This window comes from Chiroxiphia lanceolata, chromosome 1, assembly GCF_009829145.1.
Source record: "Chiroxiphia lanceolata isolate bChiLan1 chromosome 1, bChiLan1.pri, whole genome shotgun sequence".
NCBI classification, from domain to species: domain Eukaryota; kingdom Metazoa; phylum Chordata; class Aves; order Passeriformes; family Pipridae; genus Chiroxiphia; species Chiroxiphia lanceolata.
In genome coordinates this window covers 58,115,521-58,138,326 of record NC_045637.1, presented here as the reverse complement: position 1 = coordinate 58,138,326, position 22,806 = coordinate 58,115,521, and the positions used below count along the sequence as shown (strand labels likewise).

The 22,806-nt window shown below is 37.5% G+C and overlaps 1 protein-coding gene across 1 annotated transcript in view; it reads right to left on the bottom strand.

Moving 5' to 3' along the window:
- The window catches only part of DOK6 (docking protein 6), a 242,258-nt gene that overhangs the window by 66,266 nt on the left and 153,186 nt on the right, over positions 1–22,806 (bottom strand). The window contains exon 5 of the mRNA XM_032681379.1: positions 22,318–22,507. Within this exon, the coding sequence (XP_032537270.1) occupies positions 22,318–22,507 (190 nt within the window). The remainder of the gene's footprint in view (positions 1–22,317; positions 22,508–22,806) is intronic.

Here is a 22,806-nt window from a genome sequence, read left to right as displayed (position 1 = left end):
TATTCCCTTGTTTTAAAATAAAAAATAACTTGCAACTGTAAGGAGAAAAATTTTAGCTCTTCATATATTTACATCTAATTTTTACCAACAAATAATTTACCAAATTTTTACCAACAAACAATTTAGGATTAAAGAAATAATGTCTGATTTCTATACTCAAAAATGCATCAAATTACTTAAAACTAACTAGAAAAGGAACTCAAATAGGAACTGGAAAAACATACTAAAAATGTTTACTATTAATAACTGCTACTAATAACTATAGCTATTAATAACTAATACATAATAAATAACCACTATTTTAGTTTAGCATTTCTAGTTCTTGAAATAAAAATGGCCTTTAAATTTTTAAATGAACAGATCATGAACAGGTATTGTCCAGTAATCAGAATGCTAAAAGTTACCAGTATGAATCTGGATGCAATTGCTGTTGCATACTCCACACAGTGTGTGGGAAAAGTGATTTCCTTAAAACAGTGGAGCTGTTTACTCAGACACTTCAAGGAAATTAAGTTCACAGAATCAAAGAATCACAGAATAGTTAGGGTTGGAAGGGACCTCTGGACATCATTTAATCCAACCTCCCTGCCAAGGTAGGGTCAACTAGAACAGGTTACACAAGAATATGTCCAAGTGAGTTTTAAATGTTTCCAGAGAGTGAGACTCCAAAACCTCCCTGGGCAGCCTGGTCCAGTGCTCTACCCTCAACCTAAAGAGGTTCCTCCTCATGTTAAGGGGAAACTTCTTGTGTTTATAGCCATTGCTCTTCATCCTGTTGCCAGGCATCACCAAAAAAGTCTGACACCATCACTTGGAACCTGTCTTTGAGATTTATACGTATTGATGAGATCCCCTCTCAGTCATCTCTTCTCTTGAATAAATAGGTCCAGCTCCAGTAGTCTCTCCTCATAAGAAAGATGCTCCAGATCCCTAATCATCCCTGTGGCCCTCCACTGGGCCCCTTCCAGTAGCTCCTTGTCTTTCTTGTACTGAGGAGCCCAGAACTGGACATATGATGTGGCCACTAACGGCTGAGTAGAAGGGGATAATCACCTCCCTCGACCTGCTGGCCGTGCTCTTCCTGATGCACCCCAGGATACCATTGGCCTCCAACTGGATTCTACTCCTCTGTCACAATCCTCTGAGCTCTGCCACTTAGTCAGCTCTTGATCCACCTCAGAAATGCTTAACTAGTTAGTGCTTATTTCCTCTATGCTGAAGAAATGGTCAGATCCCACATATGAGACCAGACCCTTTACTCTTAAGACGAGCAGTAAATAAAAGTCAGCCTTTCTTTTAAAGGTTTGAAGCTGTAGCTGCCAGTCATGAAAAAACTAATTGGTATGCAGTATTTAACTCTGAACTGAGACACTTATTTCTTGTGTTGCTATAGCTTTGATTTTCTAAAAAGTGGTGAAAACTATAGGAATTTTTGACTCCAATTTAATTAGATTATCAGTGGAGACACAGGAACACTATCTCTCTTGTGGATATCTAACTTTTATTCTTTCCTTGTTTGTTGTTATCCTAACTTGAGCTAAGCCATTTTGACAGAAATCCTGTTTGTTCTTTGTGTGTAAGGAAGATACACCCAGCATACACTAAAGACAGGCCAGCCAAACAGTAGACCTACTATGAAATGAATGCAAAGCTTCCCTGAGGTTCCAAATTCTTTGCTCATTCCAACCTTCAACAGATTCTAGCTTGCTTACTTGCCAAAGTTGTTCTTTCCTGAGAAAACAAAAAAAAAACTAAGGAAATCAAACTCTTTGTGGCAGGAGCATTTTTAGATAAAAAGCTCTCTTTATACCTAGGAATACTTATCAAGAAAACTAAAAAATAAACTATGTATGTTTTTATGAAATTGTAAGTCAACTTCTATGTGGAAAGGATAGAAAAACAGAGGAAGAAAGAAGAAAATGTTTATAAGCATCCTAACTTACTACAGAACAGGCTAAAAAGGGATACATTTATGGGGGAATCAATAAGAAAAAAGATAACTACATAAACAGAATATGTACGGTATCTAGGAAAGGTCTACGGGTAAAGCAGAGAGAAGACAATTAACAGGAAATGTGTATGATGTGCAATTTATTCACATATATGACTGACAGCAGCCGTGCTTAGAAAGACCTGAAGTTGGAACAAGGTCAGTGAAAGCTAGGAAAAAGTCCTGTGAAAAATATGTGAAAGGAAAATGAAAATCAACAATGTGAAGCACAGAAATGATACAAAGGGTGACATTCAGAACAAATAGACAGAGACTCTGAGTGTGGTCTGTTATGCGTTCCTTACGGGAATAATGAGTTAAACTGCTATGCCTTGCTGTCAGCATTTTAGAGTTTTATCTGGAGTGTCAAATGGATATCCTGGCCATTTTACGATCTGAGAAGCAAATACTAAAATATTCTGATATACGAGGCATCTGCCTGCCCCCTTAATGACGGTTATTTACTGGCAAGAATATACAACGCGAAAAATCAATTATACATGATAGCTGCTAATTGCCACCTATAGACATTCCTCCGTAACATTTATTGCCTTGTTATTGCACTTAAACTGAGGTGAGTAACTTTCCACTGGTCTTGAACATGCTCATGAGATATAGATAGTGGAATCTCCTTGAATTTGGCTTGAGTTAGTACAAGGAAATTCAAGTATTACCACACCTCTGATATGGCTCAGTAACTTGATCATGGAGCTTAGTCACGAAGATTTGTTCAAGGTCAGATCTTGTATTTCTTGAGTCATCCTCAGTGTTTTCAAATAAATGAACTAAAGGATTTCCATGCCATAAATGTAACTTTCCTACTAAGACGATTAATGGAAACATTTTGCAATTTTGAGAAGGAAAATGTTCACAGATGGAGTGGAAATGAGTGATGATGATTTGTTCCCAGATAGGTGGAACTCCACCAGTCAAAAGAATCCAGCAGTCCTTTCTTCTAATATTTCCTAGAGGATCTTAATGCATCCCAAGTTGCAAATCTTTTTAAGATATTATATGCAGTCATGGCAACAAAAATCTTAGGTGCTAGTCTGATGAATACACTGCTAGTCTTTCTAAGAAGAGATGTGATACCCTAAATATTTTCCTTCTTATAGGGAGAATTTGTGTGTGAATAGTATTTTTTTCATTGTAAGATTATTGTTTTTCCTGCCTAAACAAAAAGACCATTTAAGTGGTATAATACACCAGAAAGAAAAATTTTCTCATGAAAACATGTTTTTCTTTTTTTCGTCAGGCAGGAGAGATTTCTGCACAGTACTACTGGTAATTATGCCTCTTGGGATACTTCTTTTTCTCATTGCCTGTGCTGTCTCTACAGTCGCTGTCTCTGTAATGCCCTCTGTGGCAGCACATTTAGACAAGTGGGGCATGTCAGGGACACCAACCCATTCCTACATGTCAGATGCTTTCCACTTTTTGTTTAACGGAAGCGCAGAAAGCAGGCTGTGAACTTCTCTGGACTATATGAATGATTGTCCACTAGCACTGTAATTCTTTATTTCATTTACACAGGCTTTATCCCTGTCTATCATAAGATACAGTGGAAAAAGACATATTTTAGTTTTTTTCCTTAGGTTCAGTTTTGATAAGAAGGAGGATTCTGTCTGGGACTTGTTTTTGTCCACTAAACTTTCCCCTCTCTTATCATTAAAATGTTCTTGTTTATACTAATTACTTTGATGTATCAGAATAAAATTAACTAGTGCTGAATAGTTAAGGGTAGTAAATAATTCTCAATGTTAGTTACACTATAAAAAGCAGAAAAGTGAGCTTTATTGAAGTAATGCATAAAAGGTAGAATGTGGAGATTGACAAGCAATTATGAAATATAGCCATGTGTAATAGCAAACATGCTGTGCAGAGGCTCTGTTTAATATGTCCTATATCCTAGAAACTAAGGTATAGTGTGATAGGTTGACCCTGGGTGGACATCAGGTGCCCACCGAAGCTGCTGTATTGATCCTCATCTGGACAGGGGAGAGAAAATATAAGGAAGGGCTCCTGAGTCACATGTTGTTTCTGTTGCTGCTTCCTTCTCAGGAGCAGGACTCCTCACACTCTTCCCCCACTCCAGCATGGGGTCCCTCCCACAAGAGACAAACTTCTATGTAAGTCCTTCCCATAGGCTGCAGTCATTCACCAGCTGCTCTGGCATGAGTCCCTTCCACAAGGTGCAGGTGGATATCTGCTCCACTGTGGACCTCATGGACTACTGGGAGCCAGGCTGCCTCACAGTGGTCTTCACCACAAGCTTCACGGGGAATCTTTGCTCTAGTGCCTGGAGCACCCATGCTCCCCTGCCTTCTTCACTGACCTTGGTGTCTGCAGGGCTGTTTTTCACATATTCTGACTTCTCTCTCTGGCTGCAGTTGCTGTTGTGCAGGTCTTCCCCCCCTCCTTCTTAAATACATTATCCCAGAGGGGCTACCACTGTCACTGATGGGCTTGGCCTTGGCCAGCAGCAGGTCTGTCTTGGAACTATCTGGCATTGGCTCTGTAGTTCCCCTGCTACAAAAGCCTTGTCACACAAAACCAATACACCCAATACCCAAGACATTGTTTTTCACTACTAGAAGAAATATTCTGGAGTCTGAGAAGTTGAATACAAATACTTTACTACAACTCCATTTTTTGTTTCTTCCTCCATATAGACTAATTTCATAAAACATGACCTAGACATTTTGATGGGGACAATTGAACTGTGCTGTTTGTGCTTCATCAAGTTTAAGTACGAAATATTCTAAGTTGCACAAGCAACCCTACAAGCAATACACACCCTCTTGTGTCAGTATTCAGTTCATATTATTTAAGAAATTAATGTAGGTAATTAATGCATTTGTATAAGCAAAACAACCTTTTGACAATGGAGACTTCTGACAATGCAACATTTTCTTTAAAGAAAAAGTCACATTTATTAAAAAAGAATTGCTGATGTTCTTAAATACACAAGACACTTGCAATGTTGACAGTTTAAGAAATAGAACAAACATGAAAATGTTGTTAGATAATTAGTTCTGTTAGTTTGTTAAGTTCAGGTCTTGTTGATAATGATAATGAAATACTATTTAACAGTGTCTTGGACGAGTATCTATTCTTACCAGGTTTGCAAAAGATAAACCAAGAGCTCGTATATTACTATTATCATTTTAGTACAGAAGTAGACCTTATGGTTAGCTGCACAACACTAATGAAAAACATTGGTTTGATAAAAATAAAGAGATTGCAAAGACTGCCGTTAGCTAAATTTTTCTTACTAAACCTTTTCAGTCATCATGGTTTGACTACTATTTTTCATCTCACTTTTGAATGAGAGAGATACAAGTTCCAAGACCTGGAATCTGGGAACATTTTCAAATACAGATATTTGATACAGGACTCCTGCAATCCTGTTAAGAGCTATTATTCCCCAATGAAGATAAATACATCCCATAAAAATAGTACTCAGTTTCTTTCAGTGTCTTTAGTAGCAGAACATAGGGGAAACACCATTAATTTACATGAATACCTTTGACTTTGACAAATGCAAAAATGTTAGATATAAAACCCAAATAATACTGGTTAAAATAAATGATAGTGTAATAATACAGGAGCCCTGTGGCAGCACATCACTACTTGCTATAACAAAAGCAATAAAACTTAGTGTCCCAAGATCTTTATTTTCTTTGTTTTTACTTTTTTATTTTGGAGCCCTACAGTCACTGTTATGTTCAGGACTACTCCTTGCCCTGGGTGTTTGAGATGGAAATCCTGTCAGATGACACTAGAGTCTGCATAAATTCTGAACACAATGGGACTTAATTCTGAACTTAACTCAGTTCTCTCTTGGGAAGTAACTTTTTTTTAAGAAGACATTTGCCAGCTAACAAATGTTAGCATAGTAACAGCCAAGGACTGAATTTGCTTAGGTATATATGTTAATTTTACTTCATCTTTGAGGAACTTGGTAGGCTTGGAAGCCATGACCCTGGACAGTGTTGTAGAATTGCCAACAATATTTGGAGTACCTGATCGTGTCTAAAAGTTAAAAAGACTTGTTCCCTTCCAACCTTACCCATTCTGCGATCCTGTGGTTCTAATTCTATAATAAACACCAGTTTTGCATCTGCACGTCTATAAACATGATACTAAGAATTTAACATTTTAAATCATCTACAAGTGCATTTGTTCTATAATGCCTCATTAAGTTCTTGTCTGTGCATTGAATGTTATTGGAAACAAATTGCACCTACTGTGAGGCAGGAAGATACTGTGTTTTATTTTGTACATTTTATTTTGACAGCCAGCATACAAAATAGATATTTCCTGTGTTTTGATCAAAGTATATGCACTTAAGGAGAGAAAGGAAAATTTCTGAAGGGTTGAACAGGAATGAACTAATGCAATTAATATTTCTGATTGATGAATAATATGAAGGGAATATAAGTAAAAATTATTAGGGAACTAATATAGAGCCATGTTTGGAGCCACAGGAAAAAAAGGTGAAGTAGTCACATATATAGCTGCAACATCAGTTTCCAGTTTATGAAAAATGAATGCTCATTCATTTTTCTCTCATTCCAAAAGTTGGACACAAGAAATGTGAAGAAATAATGAAGGGAGCACCCTGAGCACTTTACATTGAGTTTTTTGACTACTTCAAAATAAGGCATTTCAAGTGTTCCTCCCACCCCTTCCCCTTTTAAATGGACCACCAAGAGTGATTTCAGACATTAAAGCATTTTTGGTCAGCCGTTCTCTGAAACCTTCAGTACACTGTGATTTTATTGTGATAGGGATTTAAGTACTGCTGTCTTCTTTCAATGTCACTCTCTCTACCTTTAAGGTATGAGAGAGACTTCTTTGACCATTGTGGGCTGTGGTGGGTTGACCTTGGCTGGATGCCAGGTGCCCACCCAGCCACTCTATCACTCCCCTTCCAAGCTGGACAGAGGAGAGAGTAAGACAGAAGCAACCTATGGGTTGGGATAAGGCAGTTTATTAAAGCAAAAGCAAAGCAAAAACTTGTGCATGCAAAAGTGAAGTGAAAGATAACATGGTTTATTCTCTCCCCATGAGCAGTGATGGTCAGCCACTCCCAAGAAGGAGGGCTTCAGCACACTTGATGATTCCTCAGCAGGTAGCCATTGGAGACAATGAATGCCTGCCTACCTGCTCCCTGCCTTAGCTTTTGTATCTGAGCTGATGTCATATGATATGGAATATCCCTTTGGTCAGTTGGGGTCAGCTGGCCTACTTGTGTCCCCTCCCAGGATCTTGCCCTCAGTTGAGGAAGGAATGTTACAGTGCTGATGCTGTGCTCAGCAGTAGCCAAAACACTGGTGTGTTATCAACACCCTTCTATCTACCAATGCAAAGCACAGCACTGTGAGGGCTACTGTGGGGAAATGGGCTCCAGCTCAGCCAGACCCAATGCATGGGCACAAAGGAATTTTCAGAAAGTCATATGCAAATATTATAGGCACACAGTGTTGTCCAGAGACACTCACCACACTATTTACATGCACTAATGAGTAATTAACATATACTAATGATATCCAAGGACTCATCAACAGTAATCTCAAATCTAGTGGCTTGTCAACTCCAGTTTGGAAGCATCCTGCAGCAGCAACCCCAGGGATGGGCAATAGCACTAGGAATGAGACAAGGCAGGGATTTGTTTAGAAACCCCAAAGCTGTATATCTCTCACCTGCTTACAGTAAGAATCAAAGATCTTAGCTAAAGGCCATGTTTGTGGTCTGAACTTTAGCCAGATATGTATGCAGACACAAGCAGTCAAATAATGCCTCTAGCAGTAAAGTGGATGTGCAATAATAATATCAAAAAGTAATTACAGAAAATGTACAACCCCCACCACAAGTATAAAAAATTCACTGAACTTGCACCAACTCTCTACATGTGGTATTTAATTTAGAGAGGAAACATGACTTCTCTCATACTTGCTTTAACTTTTCCTCTTTGACACAAGCCAGGTAGAAGTGAAATAGACAGATTTTCCCTGTTCTCTCAAATACAAACAGCAGCAATTCTGTTACGGAGCAAACAACTCCCAGTGCATTCACCTGACATCTCTAACTCCAAGTATGGTTGTCCATAGGATATTCTTGTGCTGATGCTTCCAGCAGTGAGAAAACTCTCTGTAAGGATTTCTCATTAGCCTGATAGTTAAAATCAACTTTAGTTACGTTCAGGTAAGTAGCAGCTTGATAAGGTCTTAAGAACCCTCAAATTAGATTTTGAAAATTTTGTTACATAAAAAAAGACACTCCGTTCAATTACACTAGTAGGTGGGTAGGAAAAGGTGTAAGTGGATAAAAGAAGTGTAAAAACGAAGAAACAAAAGAAGAGAGTCCTGCAAAAGAAAATCTTCACAAATAATCACATAGCTCAGATCATGCTGAAAAAGGACAGGAAAAGAGCACAGAAGGATGAAAAAGAAGCAGAAAGCATTATTTACAGTTTATATTTACACATTTGGGCTTCTTACATATTTTCCTATAGTATCTCGTATCTCATATAATATCTTCTGTCTAAAACATCATAGGATGCAATAGCCATTTTCTGATGTTTTGATAAATGCATATTTCCCCCTCTGATTAATAGCAATCAGTTATGCTGATTAGGTTCTCTGTTGAATATCTACTATGAGTCCTGTATGAAACTACTGATCCTGTACTGGCTAAAGACACATTTTATACTACCTTAATGAGAATTTTGCTTAAACTATAAAGATTTAAGCAAGAATGGCAAGAACTGCGGCCATTGTGTGTAAGTACCACTATGTACTCAGGGCAAATATTCCCTCAAGCCAGTTCTCTGTGTAGCATTAAGATGCTATTAATTGACAAGATATGCACCTTCATATGTCTGTCAGAAAACGGGAAAAACAAAGACTGCAAAACAAATTTAGGATAGTAGAATCTAAAAGTATGAAATTCATCTTCTCTAATGCATAAATTTTTTAAGCGCAGCATGCCTGCTGTCTGCCCAGGGAACTTGGGGCATTGTTTGAAAGTAGAATGAAAAAAGAAATTGTCCTTTGCTGTGAAAAAAAAACACTAACAAACTTCTTTTCCACTGGAGCTTACTTGTCTAATTCAATATTCCAGAGTTCAGGCTCCTACTGTTCTATGCTGACTTAGCAATACTTTATAAGAAATTTATGACAGCCATGGAACTGCTCTGAACACTGGAATGTGTCAATCCCTTCTGTCCACGATTCAGTATGCCAGGGCTAAAAAACCCCACGAACTATAGATGCAATACCTACTGGCTTCATCAAATATTTATATATATAGCTATCCAAAAAGAAAACAGTATTGGTGGCAGAAGAGAAAGAGTACAAATTCCTTATATGTAGAATGATATATAATGTATATTCATGGTCCTTATGCAGCAAAAGTGACCGTGTCTTCCCTGGACACTTAGATGTAATAGCTTGGGCATGTTTGTGGCTATTTAATGTATGCCACTAAAACCATTTTGAGTATCCTTGGTAACATTTGAAAAGTCTTTTAAAATATTTCCCCATTTTGTCAATCTGGAACATTCATATTATAGCTATTCTTCATATCATAGACAGAATATTAGTTTCAAGATAATAAATGCTAATATACATTTCTATTTCTGTGTATTACTATTTCTGCTTTAATTTGTCTGATGGTCCTTTTTGCCAGATATTTGATACTACTTCCACGTGTATGGAACACTTTTTTCTTGGCTGCCCTCCATTTCATCTGTGCTTCTAAAGCTGAGAGCTAATCATACTGATTTTTTTTTTTTTCTCTCTAAGAAATTTGTCCTATGGGCTCTAAAGAAGCACCTGATAAAAAAGGCAAAGTACCTGTGAAGTTTAGCATTTGAGGCTGTGTTTTCAGCAACTGCCAGTGACAACCACTTATCCTGGACAACCTCCTCGTGCTATTTTGCTCATATCTTCTACACTTCCTGACTAGATGTTATTCCTAAATGATACACATATTCTGAAGTCAACTACCTTTTGCTTTTATTCAGAAGTGTCTCCCCATCTATTTCTGTCTTACTGGCTCATGTATTTAATCACCACATTCCTTTCTCCTCCTATTCCATGCGCTTAGCTCATTCTGTGTCCCAACCCCACAAACTTTCCCTCCTATTTTCATTAATCCCTTGAGTTTCTTTTATTTCCAGCAAGATAGTCCACTTGATGTCTAGTGTGTATGCAAAATAGCTTCAGCTCACTCATGCCTTGGTCCTCTCCAGACCACTGTTGTTTTGCATCGCTGTTGTTGCTCTTTATTCTCTGGTGGCAGTGGTAGTACCCTTAGATGAGGAAGTCACCAGAAATATAGATGATCCAGCCTGTTCTATCATTAAATATAGGTTTGGAACCCTCAGTCATCATCTGAAAGAACTTCAGGGTTTTTCACTGAATCATCCCCAAGACTACATAATTTTCTGTCCTTAATCCCATTCCTGACTGTAAATGATACTTATGGCCAGACAGTTTCAAATTCAAACTAATAAATGCAGTTTTTGCAATAAGTGATAATTTTTATTTACCTTTATAGTCAACTTGATGAAATTTCAGCCATAATAGCACACATTTCAGGTAAATAAAATTTCTCCTGCCATTCACCTGAAAATGTTGTTTTCAGAAAGTGTATCAGGGACCATTTAAAGTATCATTTTAAAGGAGGGATATTTTCCAAGTTGGACAGGGAATTTTTAAAAAAATAGTAAAAAAAAGTGAAAATCTGCTTTGGTGCTGGTTCAAGCAAGCCATGCGAATACAATGCTATATTTGACTTTTCAGCCACTGACAGGTAATCAAGTAGATGAAGGATCTCAGTGAATTATAGCACTGACTGAATTTTCTTCCAAAAAGTCAGAAAGATCAAACGATGTTTGGAGCCACTGAGATTGAAAGATTCCATTAGATGCTACCTCTCCCTCCCCTCTTTCTAATAAGATGAAAGCTTTTTAGAAAATATGTGACAAATGACTACACACAGCAGAAATAAATCACACACCACAGAGTACAGCATTATTAATAGTGCAATAATAGTAATAACTTACTGTGATAGGAAAGAAGTACTATTAGGAGGGACACAGTAGCTAATAGCATTTTCTCTAACAGGGGCTAAGGGACAAACCTTCCTTTGGTACCTTATAAATAAATGGAAGATTAAAGGAGCCGGTGGGACTAGTCAAGCACACAACAAAAATAGCCTGATTTTTCCAGAAAGCTACTGAATAGGTGCTGCCTGTAAAGTGCTCTCCATCTCCCCTATGTGACAATATTTTAATAGTTCTTTAGTTAATTTAAATTAGAGTGAGATGACAGTTGCAATAAAAAAATTGAGGGGGGCATAACGTATGATAATGCTGGGAGGGCTGTGACAGGGTTTTCAATTATTAGACTTGTTTTCTCCTTAGCAACATGCTTTGTGAAAAAAAACCCTGAAATTTAGCACATGGATTTGTATCCAAGCAGCATTTATCACCACTACCTAAAAAATTAAAGGAATTACTCATGAATGGTCAATTGGATAGTTCTTTCAGATGTTCTTATTTAGTTATATACATATCTTGGGAAGAAAACATTTATATTATTTTATATGTGTTTTTAAACATTTTTGTGTGTGTATGTGTGTGTTTGTATTTCCCTTAGTAGTAAAAATTCACCAAAAGTAACTTGGATTTCATTAAGGGTGCAGCTGTTTAACAGTTTTAAAGGTTTGAACCAAAATATCCTAGGCATTCACCAGTTCAAGAAAATTCTCTGGTTTCTAAATGAATGTAGTCTCCATTAATATATTTCCATTAATATTTCAATATTATTGTCTTGGTTTTGTTTACCAATAGCTTTTTATAGAAGAGCAGAATTTTTTTTTAATTAATGACAAAATGAATGAAATTAATAATTGATTATTTAAGTTAATACTAATTATCTTCATGATTATTGATTGATTTTTGAAAAAAAAATGTAAAAAACCCTACAGCAATAGGAAAAAAAAAAGCCAGTAGCCTCTACAGTTACATATTCCAACACAGTCATGGATACAGTGGGATCACATATATAATAACTGTGTTTGGAAATGTGTATAATTAATCATCATCATCATCATGATGGCTAGGCTTTGTGAACGAAGATTTGGGAAGGCACTATCCACATTTGCTACAGGCACGCTGGTGGCTTATGAGGCCAATACGTGACAGACATATCCGATTGCAAAAGGCGCAGCAGAAAGACTCCTTAGATGGTGTATTCTGCAAGACACGGTTCTTTCTGCGTTACCTTTTTTCCTCGAGAGTGATCCTGCGTGAGTTCTCAAAGGAGACAGCTGCGTTATAGATGGTGTGTCTCCAGGCCTCCCAATTTGAGGCCAGAGTAGACCAGTTATGGTGATCAATATGGTCAAGGTTGAGATGTTGTTTCAGGGAGTCCTTGTATCTTTTCTTCGGGGCTCCTCTCATGTGGCAGCCAGTGGCAAGTTCACCATAGAGCAGGATCTTAGGGAGGCGGTGGTCCTTCCTCCTTGAGACGTGCCCTGCCCATCGCAGCTGCGTTCTCAGTAACATGGCCTCAATACTAGTGACAGCTGCTTGCTCTAGTACAGATATATTGGTCACATAATCTGACCAGCGGATGTTAAGGATTGTACGGAGGCAGCGTTGATGGAAGCGTTCTAGGAGACGCAGGTGGTGGCGGTAGATGACCCATGATTCGGAACCATATAAGAGAGTAGACAACACTATGGCTTTGTAAACACTGATCTTGGTGCTTTTCTTCAAGTGTTTATTACGCCATACTCTTTTGTGGAGTTTTCCAAAAGCACTATATGCCTTAGCTAACCTGTTGTCTATCTCTCCGTCGATCTTACCATCTGAGGAGATGAGGCTACCAAGGTAATTAAACTTTGAGCTCTGATTGGCCAATGGTGATGTGGGGGTGATGGGGGACTTCCTGAGGTGCAGGTTGATGGAGGACCTCTGTCTTCTTTAAGCTGACTTCCCAAAGAGCTCAGCAGCATCTGCAAAGCAGGATGTTAAACGCTGCAGGGCTACTTCTGTGTGGGCAACAAGGGCGGCGTCATCAGTATAAAGCAGCTCCCGGACAAGATGGTTTAAGGTCTTGGTGTGGGCCTTCAGTCGCCTTAGATTGAATAGACTTTCATCAGTACGGTATCAAATGTAGATACCGTCCTGATCATCGAGGTCTGCTGTGGCCCTTTGGAGCATCATGCTAAAGAAGACGGTGAATAGGGTAGGAGCGAGAACGCAGCCTTGTTTCACGCCATTCTTAATTAAAAAGGGCTCAGAAAGTGTGTTATCATATCTGACTTGGCCGTGCTGATCCTCATGGAGTGAGATGATCATTTTAAGGAACCCGGGGGGACAACCTAAACGTTCCAAAATCTGCCACAGACCTTTTCTGCTCACAGTATCAAAAGCCTTGGTGAGGTCAACAAAGGTTACATAGAGACCTTTGTTCTGTTCTCTACACTTCTCTTGCAGTTGTCTGAGGACAAATACCATGTCTGTGGTGCTCCTGTTGGCTCTAAAACCACACTGACTTTCAGGTAGAATTCCTTCTGCTATAGTGGAAGTCTGTTCAAGAGTATTCTTGCCAGGATTTTGCCAGCAATGGAGAGCAGAGTAATACCACGATAGTTTGAGCAATCTGATTTAATACCTTTCTTCTTATACAAAGTGATGATGACAGCATCACGAAGGTCTGATGGTAGTTCACCGAGCTCCCAGCAGCGCACCACCAACTCGTGAAATTTGGTGTGGAGTGCAAGGCCCCCATGTTTCCAGACTTCAGGTGGAATTCCATCAACCCTAGCTGCCTTGCCTATTTTCACCTGCTGTATGGCCTTGAGGGTTTCTCCTAAAGCGGGGGCAGTATCCAATTCATGTATAATTAATATACATACATATAAAGCACTGTTGGTAATTCAACCAATGAAGTCAGAATGCAACTACTGAAATAAAGAATCACCATGGAAAATTCTACACTATAGAATTTCTGCTCTCATACTATGTCCAGAATACAGAAGTATTTCTGGAACTGCTATCCATCTGTGAATGACAGTAAACACCAAAACCACTCTACTGACCTCTTTTTGAAGAATAGAAGTTACTGGGTACCCACATCTTCCAGAAAAGCTTAGTAAAGCTAACAAAAAGATGCCAATAGATATTTTAAAGAATCATAGAATGTGCTGAGTTGTAAGGGACCCATCAGGATCATTGAGTCTAACTGCACAGGACAGTCCCAAAGATCACACCATGTGCCTGAGAGAGTTGCCCAATTGCTTCTTGAACTCAGGTTTGGTGCTGTGACCACTTCCCTGGGGAGCCTGTTCCAGTGCCCAACCACCCCCTGGGTGAAAAACCTTTTCCTGATATCCAACATAAACCTCTTCTGACTCAGCTTTGGGCTGTTTCCTTGAGTCCTGTTGCTGATCGCAAGAGTGAAGAGATCCTCCACTTCCTCTCACATAGGATGTTGAAGACCACAATGAGGTCTCCCCTCAGTCTCCTCTTCTCCAGGCTGAACAAACCAAGTGACCTCAGTCACTCCTCATAAGTGAGTTTATAATTTGTGAGAACAATGAATTTATACTGCCTGAAAGAACAGGGGGAATTAAACAGATATTAGGCAAACCTTCCAAAACCAGCATGCTAAAGCAGCTTTTTCAGCTCAAAAGTAGTGATTGGCAGTCAAGCTATACTCAACTCGGTTCCAGTAGAATGAAGACCCAAGCCTGAGAGAAAAATAAAACTTCCATTGCAATTTTTTCATGTGCGACATACAAGAAACAACTGTTCAGACAGTAAAATGACCTTTAGAATAAACCTATGTGCCAGCTGAAGCAGAGGAATCAGAGTTCCCAACAACAAATGAAGCCTACAAAGGTATAAAAGCGGGCCCCTTTATGCTTCTGCAATGCTCTGTGTGTGTATGTGCAAGCACGGGTTTGCAGTTCCCTACATATTCACGAACAGAGCTCTTTTTTTTGTGCAAATTTCAGCCTTTGCATTTTGATTACTTCTTTCTATGTTTGTACAGTACACAGCCACAGCATAGAGGGTATTTCAAACCTCCTCCTCAATCGATTCTACATTCAAAAGCTTTGGAGAGAAGGATTTATTTGTGCTTAGCATTATTGATGGCTAGATGGTTCTCTGTGCAAAATGTGGCCTTCTGGATTGCCCTTTGTGAAGTGTTTAACACTCTTACACTGTCTGTATAAATAATTAGGTGCCAAGTTCCAGCCTTTTTAATTACCTCATGCAAATATACTTGCTAGGGGAGAGATGAAACAGTATTTAAGTGCTAAAATATACACTTTTATTGTAAATGGTGTCTATATACTAAATGCAGACCATTGCAAAATCTATTTAGCATTTTGTATTTAAGAGATTTTGGGTTTAGATGTTGATTTTTTTTTTAAATGGGGCACTTACAACTAAATTGTTTTAGTTTTCAGATGTGAGACATTTCAGTCCTCCTGTATGTTGAAGTAGGAGGTTAAATGTTATTATGACTCTTGGAGAGAAAAGGACATGCTGCTGGAGCATCTTAAGTTATCCAGAACTGCCATATGAGATTAATTATTGCTGCTGCTTACTGTGGAATTCAAAGGTTAAAATGTACAGTTGAAACAATGAGTCCTAATGTGATTAATAATGTATGAATTATTTAATCTCCTTCTTCTCCACTCATATATTACACAGCAAAAACTTTGTTAGCCATTTTAAACTTCAGGAATATTAATCCAACAATGCATGCTTATGGGAGAGCATATGTATGAAAAAGAGGCAATTAGAATATAGTTAAGTAAATAACAAATCTCTTGGGCTCATGCATGGATGTAAAGCCACATGAAAGCTAAATGGCAGCTGGTCTCAAAATACTTTAAGACAAGCCCTTCTTTGACTATGACATGACTGTTATGAAGGGAGAAGGCAAATTAGGCACTCAACCGAAAGGCACAGTTCATGCTACCTCAGGATCATCAGAAGGAACATATGCTATCTGCTAATATATTAGGCAAACATAATACAATTCTCAGTGATTTCATTTAAAAGCTTTGAAACATTTGAATTAAACCAATGATTTTGGATATCTAGTGATCAGTTGACAACTCATGCTGATCCCTCCGGGATCTGCAAATATGAGCCACTTCTATAGATATCACAGAGATGATGACTTCCCTTTTGAGCTGTGCATCTTTTGTGTTCACTGGACAAACTTTGGGTGACTGTTTTTCTAACTGCATATGTTTCATTCAGTACAAATTCATAAGGAAAATTACTCCTTAGGCAATGGTGAATTAATGAGTTAGTGATGTCCTCATTCCTATCAATTTAATATTTATAAACTTGTTCATTATTATGCTACACAACTTCATCTGTAGAGCTCCTTGCTCTGTCTAAGGAGTCACTGATTCCTCAATCTATTTCTGAGAAAATTAATAAAGGTAACTTTATTCTTTCAATATATTATCCTTTGGTTTTTTTGTCCATTGTTTTTGTCATAAAAATTAGCTTTCACAGCAAAGTGGAATGGCTCAGGCATTCTTTGTCAGTTGGAAAAAATCTTCTGTAGGTTTGTATATTATGCCTGAATTTTCAAAACAACAGTAAAAAAAAGCATAACACTTTGTAAGGTAAAACAGAAATTTAGATTAAAGAAGCCTATATGCAACCCCTTCTTTTCTCTGCTTCCATTATTCAGTTATACTGCGGAGAATGTCATTGTTATGTGAGTTTTGTGGAACTCCCTCTGACTTATCAATGCTAGAGCAGTCTGAGAGGAACCCTGGCAGAAAGAAAATTTAATGAACACTTTATAAATCACTTAAAGTGAGCTATATTAGTTTCCACCAGTAAAAGAGTTCTTAGATTAGGTACCACGATCCCAAACAGAGTAAGAGTTCTTTAGATGAGTTAAACACACAACTCCTTTTTAAGTAGGGTTTAAGTGATTCAAATGACTAACACAGAACTTATTCCAGGCCAAGAATTTGGCAGGAGGCAAATTGAGAGTTGGAATGGAAAAAAGTAGGAATGGAACTACAATTATAACATATTACGGTATAACCTTGGCACTGCTAAATAGCAGGAACTAATGAAACCTTTTTAGTGGTAAGAAATGCCACTTTCCCTAAAATTAGAGCTATGTCATTACTGAAAAAAAAAAAAATCCAGGGGAGGATACATAAAAGAGATTAACGTTCCTTTTTTAAAGAAAGTTTTTTATTTTCAGATTTTAGGGATACATGCCTAAAAGAGTATGGGAAAGAATTGAAGACACAATGAGAAAACATAAAACAAAATAACAGGAAATTTACATCATGGGTAATTAGGCTTTTTTAAAGTATTACAAAAGTGTAACAGAAGAAAAAGATCCTAACAAATTTAACTATTAAGTGCAGGATACTGAAAGCTCTCAGCTAATGTTTATGTGAAATGATAAATTTATTTATTGCAGCTGCACAAGTGCTCATAGTGCTGCTTAACCTAAAGTGACTTACAAACTCTAATACAAGCTTATGATTTATAATCATATTTAGAATAATTTATAATATGATTTATAATTCTATGAAAAACTCACGATACATGAACTTAATCCCCTACTTAGATACTCCACCAGCTATCAGGAATTGCAGACTTCTCTTCAAGGAGGTATAGACCTGAGCTTATAGGTACAACAGTGTATGAAGTCTCATGACAGCTGTCTCACGAGGCACATACATAAGGGACCTCTTCCACATAAGAGAAAAAGAGGATGTTTTTTGTAACTGAACTTTAAGGGTTAATTGACTAATGTATGTCACATTAACACCAAAAATCATCACACAGGACTGACAGACAAATGAAAGATTTCAGTCAGATGTAGTGCCTGAAGCAAACAGTGAACTTTCTGCTTCAGATAACCCTAGCATCTGTGTATCTACCACTGAGAAAATGAGCGTATCAGTCTTGGGAAAAAAAAAATCTGAGAAATTCTCATGTCACCATTCTATAATGCTTGAGCTTAATATTTTTCTCAACCAAAGAAACAGATTCCAGATCTTAGAAATGATAGAGAATACCACATTTCATTACATTTTCTCCGATGAAGGAAAAAAACCCATATCAAACACAAATAAAGAAGGAATAGTTTAGTGTGTGTGGGGTTCTGAATGTACAGCTTGGAAATACTTGGAATTGTTTGCATTTCAACATTTGTCTATGAAACAAGAGAAAATATATTTCAGAAAAAGAAGTGTGTCATGGATTTGTGGCTCCTTCTGTTCTCAAAAATCTAAGAAAAACCTTCTGCCTCAAACTCTCAACTCAGCTGGAAGCTCACAGTATTTGACAAAGTTTGGCTGGAGCTTCCACAGCCCATTCCCTAATTGTATTTTCTCACCATGTTTAACTTGACTTTAGCTTTTTTTTTATACTTCTGGTCAGAATTAGTAGACTTGACCAGACAGCTTCCATACATAGAAAATATTGTTTAATGTAAAAGGCAGAATTACAGTAAAGCAAAAGAAAGAACATTTTAAAAGGAACAAAGAGTCCATGTGTGTTTAATTTTCTCAGTGCCTCAATTCTGAATTCTTACGAGTCTCCTCTTATGCTCCTAAAAAGGTGCTTCAGACAGCTTATTTTGCTAAAAGGGAATCTTGGACAACTGCCTTTTGTAGTTTCCAGAGGATGGATTTTAAACATTGTTTATGGCTTTATTATGAATTGTTTGGTTTACATCAGCAAAACGAATCCTGTAACTTGGGTAGGAGTCTGAAAAGGATGTCTTCCCACTTAATCTGGACCATGAGATATTTCAGCTGTATCTCTTTTATTACTTTTCTGGCATGTTTCTTAGATTGCATGTAATTAATGCAATCCTGTGCAAATTAACAGCACCTTACGGACAGTTAGGTGGGCAGTTCCATAAGGACACACTTTCCATTTCAGGGGCTTTAAATCAGAGACAGTCAAGGACTAATGCCCATGTACATGGAGCAGCATTTCCAAAAGTTTCAAGAGACATAAGTGCACCGATGCAGATAAATGGCACAGTGTCTCCAACATATGCAATACCCAAAATAATGAGAATGAGGTGTCTGAATACATTATACACATCCATAAATTAAGGAAATCCTGTGACTCATTGATGATTAAACATTAAAACTCCTGTTGTCGTTTTAATCCCAGCTGTCAACTAAGCATCACACAGCCACTCGCTCACTCCTCCACTGGGACCGAGGAGAGGATCAGAAGGGTAAAAGTGAAGAAAGACAGTGTAATAGGTAAAGCAAAAGCCATGTGCACAAGAAAAAGATTGCAAGGAATTCATTCAACATTTTCCATGGGCAAGCAGGTGTTCATCAATCCCCAGGAAAGCTGTGCTCCATCACACACAACAGTGACTTGGGAAGACAAACGCCATCACTCCAATTGTGACCCCCATTCCTTTTTCTTCCCCCTGTTTTATATACCCAGTGTGACACACACATGGTATAGGATTGTCCCTTTGGGCAGTTTGGGTCAGCTGCCCTGGCTGTGTCCTCTCCTAACTCATTGTGCATCTCCAGCTTGTTTGCTGATGGGGTGGGCTGAGGAGAAGAAAAGCCCTCAGCAATAACTAAACATCCCTGTGTTATCAACCTTGTGTTCAGCACAAATCCAAAACACAGCCCCATACTAGCTACTGTGATGGAAACTAACTCTACCACAGCAAAAGTCAGTACAACTCCCCAACCCAGTCCAAGACCACTTAGGCAGAAAGCCTAGCTCTTAAGGTAAATGCTAAACTCTTACCTCAGGTGCTCTGAATTACCATGGGTTCCATTCACTGTGTTAGATGCACTGTACTAATCCACACAAAGCTATTGTAGTGCCTAATGGAGCTGTGAATTACTATTTTCTGATCGATGGATAGATTGTATGGGATTTTCCCTAATCAGGTACTTTAAATAATGAGAATCTCTCCATCTAGCATTGAACAAAGCCACACAAAACTGTGCTTCCCATAAATCTCAGCAGAGTTTGGATAGAGAAAAAAATGAAGGAAATCACTGAGCAAGAAATAATGAAAAACAAGGACTTGTCTAATTCACAGATAGTGCAAAGATACATATTTACAAACTCCAACTCAGTGCAAACTAAACAGAAAAATCTCTCCGATTAAAAGAATCTGAGTCCATTCGTCACATATTTTAGACATTCTTCAAATTGTATAGCCATTACATCTCATTGGGTAAGTGAGAGGTTCAGTTTTATACATCTGAATCCATATTCCATTTAAATGCAAAGCAATATGTTTATTAAAAGATAAATTTGTCAAAAAGCTTCATTTTGATTAATTTATTTAACATAGTATCCCTTTGTGAATATTTCCATTTATTTTAATGGTAGGGATTTATTTTCTCAAATAAAGTAATACAAAAACTCAGGATGTATAATAAATATATGAAACTGAGGTTTTAATGTTCATGCAAACCTTATACACAAATACTGAATATCTGCTAAAACTCCCTAAAACATAAGAACCTATTTAAAAATATTTCCTTTAAAGCAATTGTCTACATTTAATATTTAAGCCTTAGGGGAAAATTAAAGCAACAACACTTTGACTGCATAATATTCGCATAAAACATGGATGAGTGTTTCACGTCTGATAAAACAACATGCATCAGGAATTTATTGTATTAAGGTACTAGCAGATCAGGGCACAAAGAAAATCGTGTTCAGAAAGATGAGAAAGATGATTTGTTGATTAAAAAATAAAAATAAAACCTCAAGCAAATCAACAACCGATTTTAAAATGAGTATTAGTGTTGCCCTATATAGCCTTCAGATGTTATTGAAGGTACTAATGTTTCTCGAGCCCTATTTTTTACTTTTAGCATTTCCAAATCAGATAGAGAAAGTACTCCCAAGCAAGTAAAAAGGGAGGAATCAGATCAAAGACAAACAATCCACTTTTCATCAGGTCACATGGTCCATGGACTGCAAGGGCAGATGATGTTCAGATACTCGTATGGAATTAAAATACTGTAGGAGGCTTGAAATGGAATTAAAATACTGTAGGAGGCTTGAAATGCTAATTCTTGCTAAAATTGTATATTTGAATAAGCCACTCAGCTTAATCATTGAAATCAAGTTGAAACATGGGTTAGCTTTGCTAATTTTCACTTTAAAAATATCAAATTTAAAAAAAGTAATGATGCCTTCAAGATTTTTAATTGTGAAGCCATCACAGAAAAGTAACAGAGCACCAAAGTGGTCAAGTGACATCAGTCTGGATATACAAATTACTTGTAAAGTGGTAACTCCCACCTATAAGAAACTGCAGAGGAATTCTGGACATTACCTTCTCAGGCACTAGGGTCCATTTGATCTATGTTTTTGTTTCTGATCACAAACTGTGCTTTTGTGAATATTTGTTAATGATATTGAATAAGAATATATCAAAATGTGTATAAAGATTTTTAACAAGACAATGTGTCTAACCCAAGAGTTTAGAGACACCTGTAATTTCACAGATTGCTTCAGAAAGTTCACGCTTCTCATAAAGGAGTATAACAAACCATAATAAACCCAAACCAAACCATAAAGAACAATAGTCTAGAACCATAAAATACAAGATCAAACACCACCAAAGGGAGTGTTAAATGCAGAATAATTTTTGTACAGAAATGAAGAAAAGGCAGTGAACTAAATGGCAAGATATGAAATGCATTAAAAAGATATGAAAAAGAAGCAAAACAGAGCTCCATGGACATTTAAAACTGATCCGAGAATGGAAATGGCAAACTGCAGGCAGAAAAAAGAGCCAGCTCTTTTATGGATTCACAGTGTTCTCTGTATTCCTGCTTGTAATTATATTCTAGGGTGGCAATCAGTCATCAGGAACATCCAAAAAGAGTAATATCCATTGTAGTAAAAGTTATTCTATTCATACTGTGTGATGAACCTTTTCCATGATTTAGAATTAATTTCTTCTACATCGAAAGTACTCAAATTATACCACACTAGTGTTTAAGCACAGCGAGACGCATAAACCTTAAGAATGACATTTCAATACAGTTAAATAAAAGTCAGAGGAAGATTAAGCTCATTTTAAATATAAGACATAGTAACATTTATTTCAAAGACTGGGCTGAATATATTAAAAAGCAATGTTCAGCAAACAGAAGTTTATGGAGAGGCCATTATTCTGTCTTGCTTTATAATGAGAGGCTAATCTAACTTATTAGACTGCTTTTCAAAAAACTCTGCTCATTTCTTCTTCTTTTTCCATCTCCTTAGCTCTTACCTTCCAGACTCGAATGTGAACCACGTTGAGTCACGTCCGTATCTCCTCAAAGAGCTCAGAGGCCACATGACCAGCTTGACCTTGGCATTGTGGATGTCCCAGAGATATATGTTTTCATGTGTGATCTGCATTGTACATTCCCCATAGATATCTAAATTTGGTGTAGGCATAAGATATACATTGAATCGTTCTGGAAAAAAACACAAGGTAAGACATCACAAGTTAAAGCAAGATTTTATACTGGCAAAAAAAAATTGAAATAAAATCTTTAGCTTTGATGGTTCAGAAATCAAGGCCAAATTTCTAGCTTTTAGCAGAGGTGAAGACCCACTGATGTTGAAAAAGTCTTGCTTGTGCAAACGAGAAGAGTGAGAGGGAAATCATCTTCATTTAATTTTCATTATAAATGATGCAGCAGACTGAGATATCTTTCACAGATGATCTGCATAGTCCTCTTGGACATACGTTTCCAACATCTTAACTGAAATC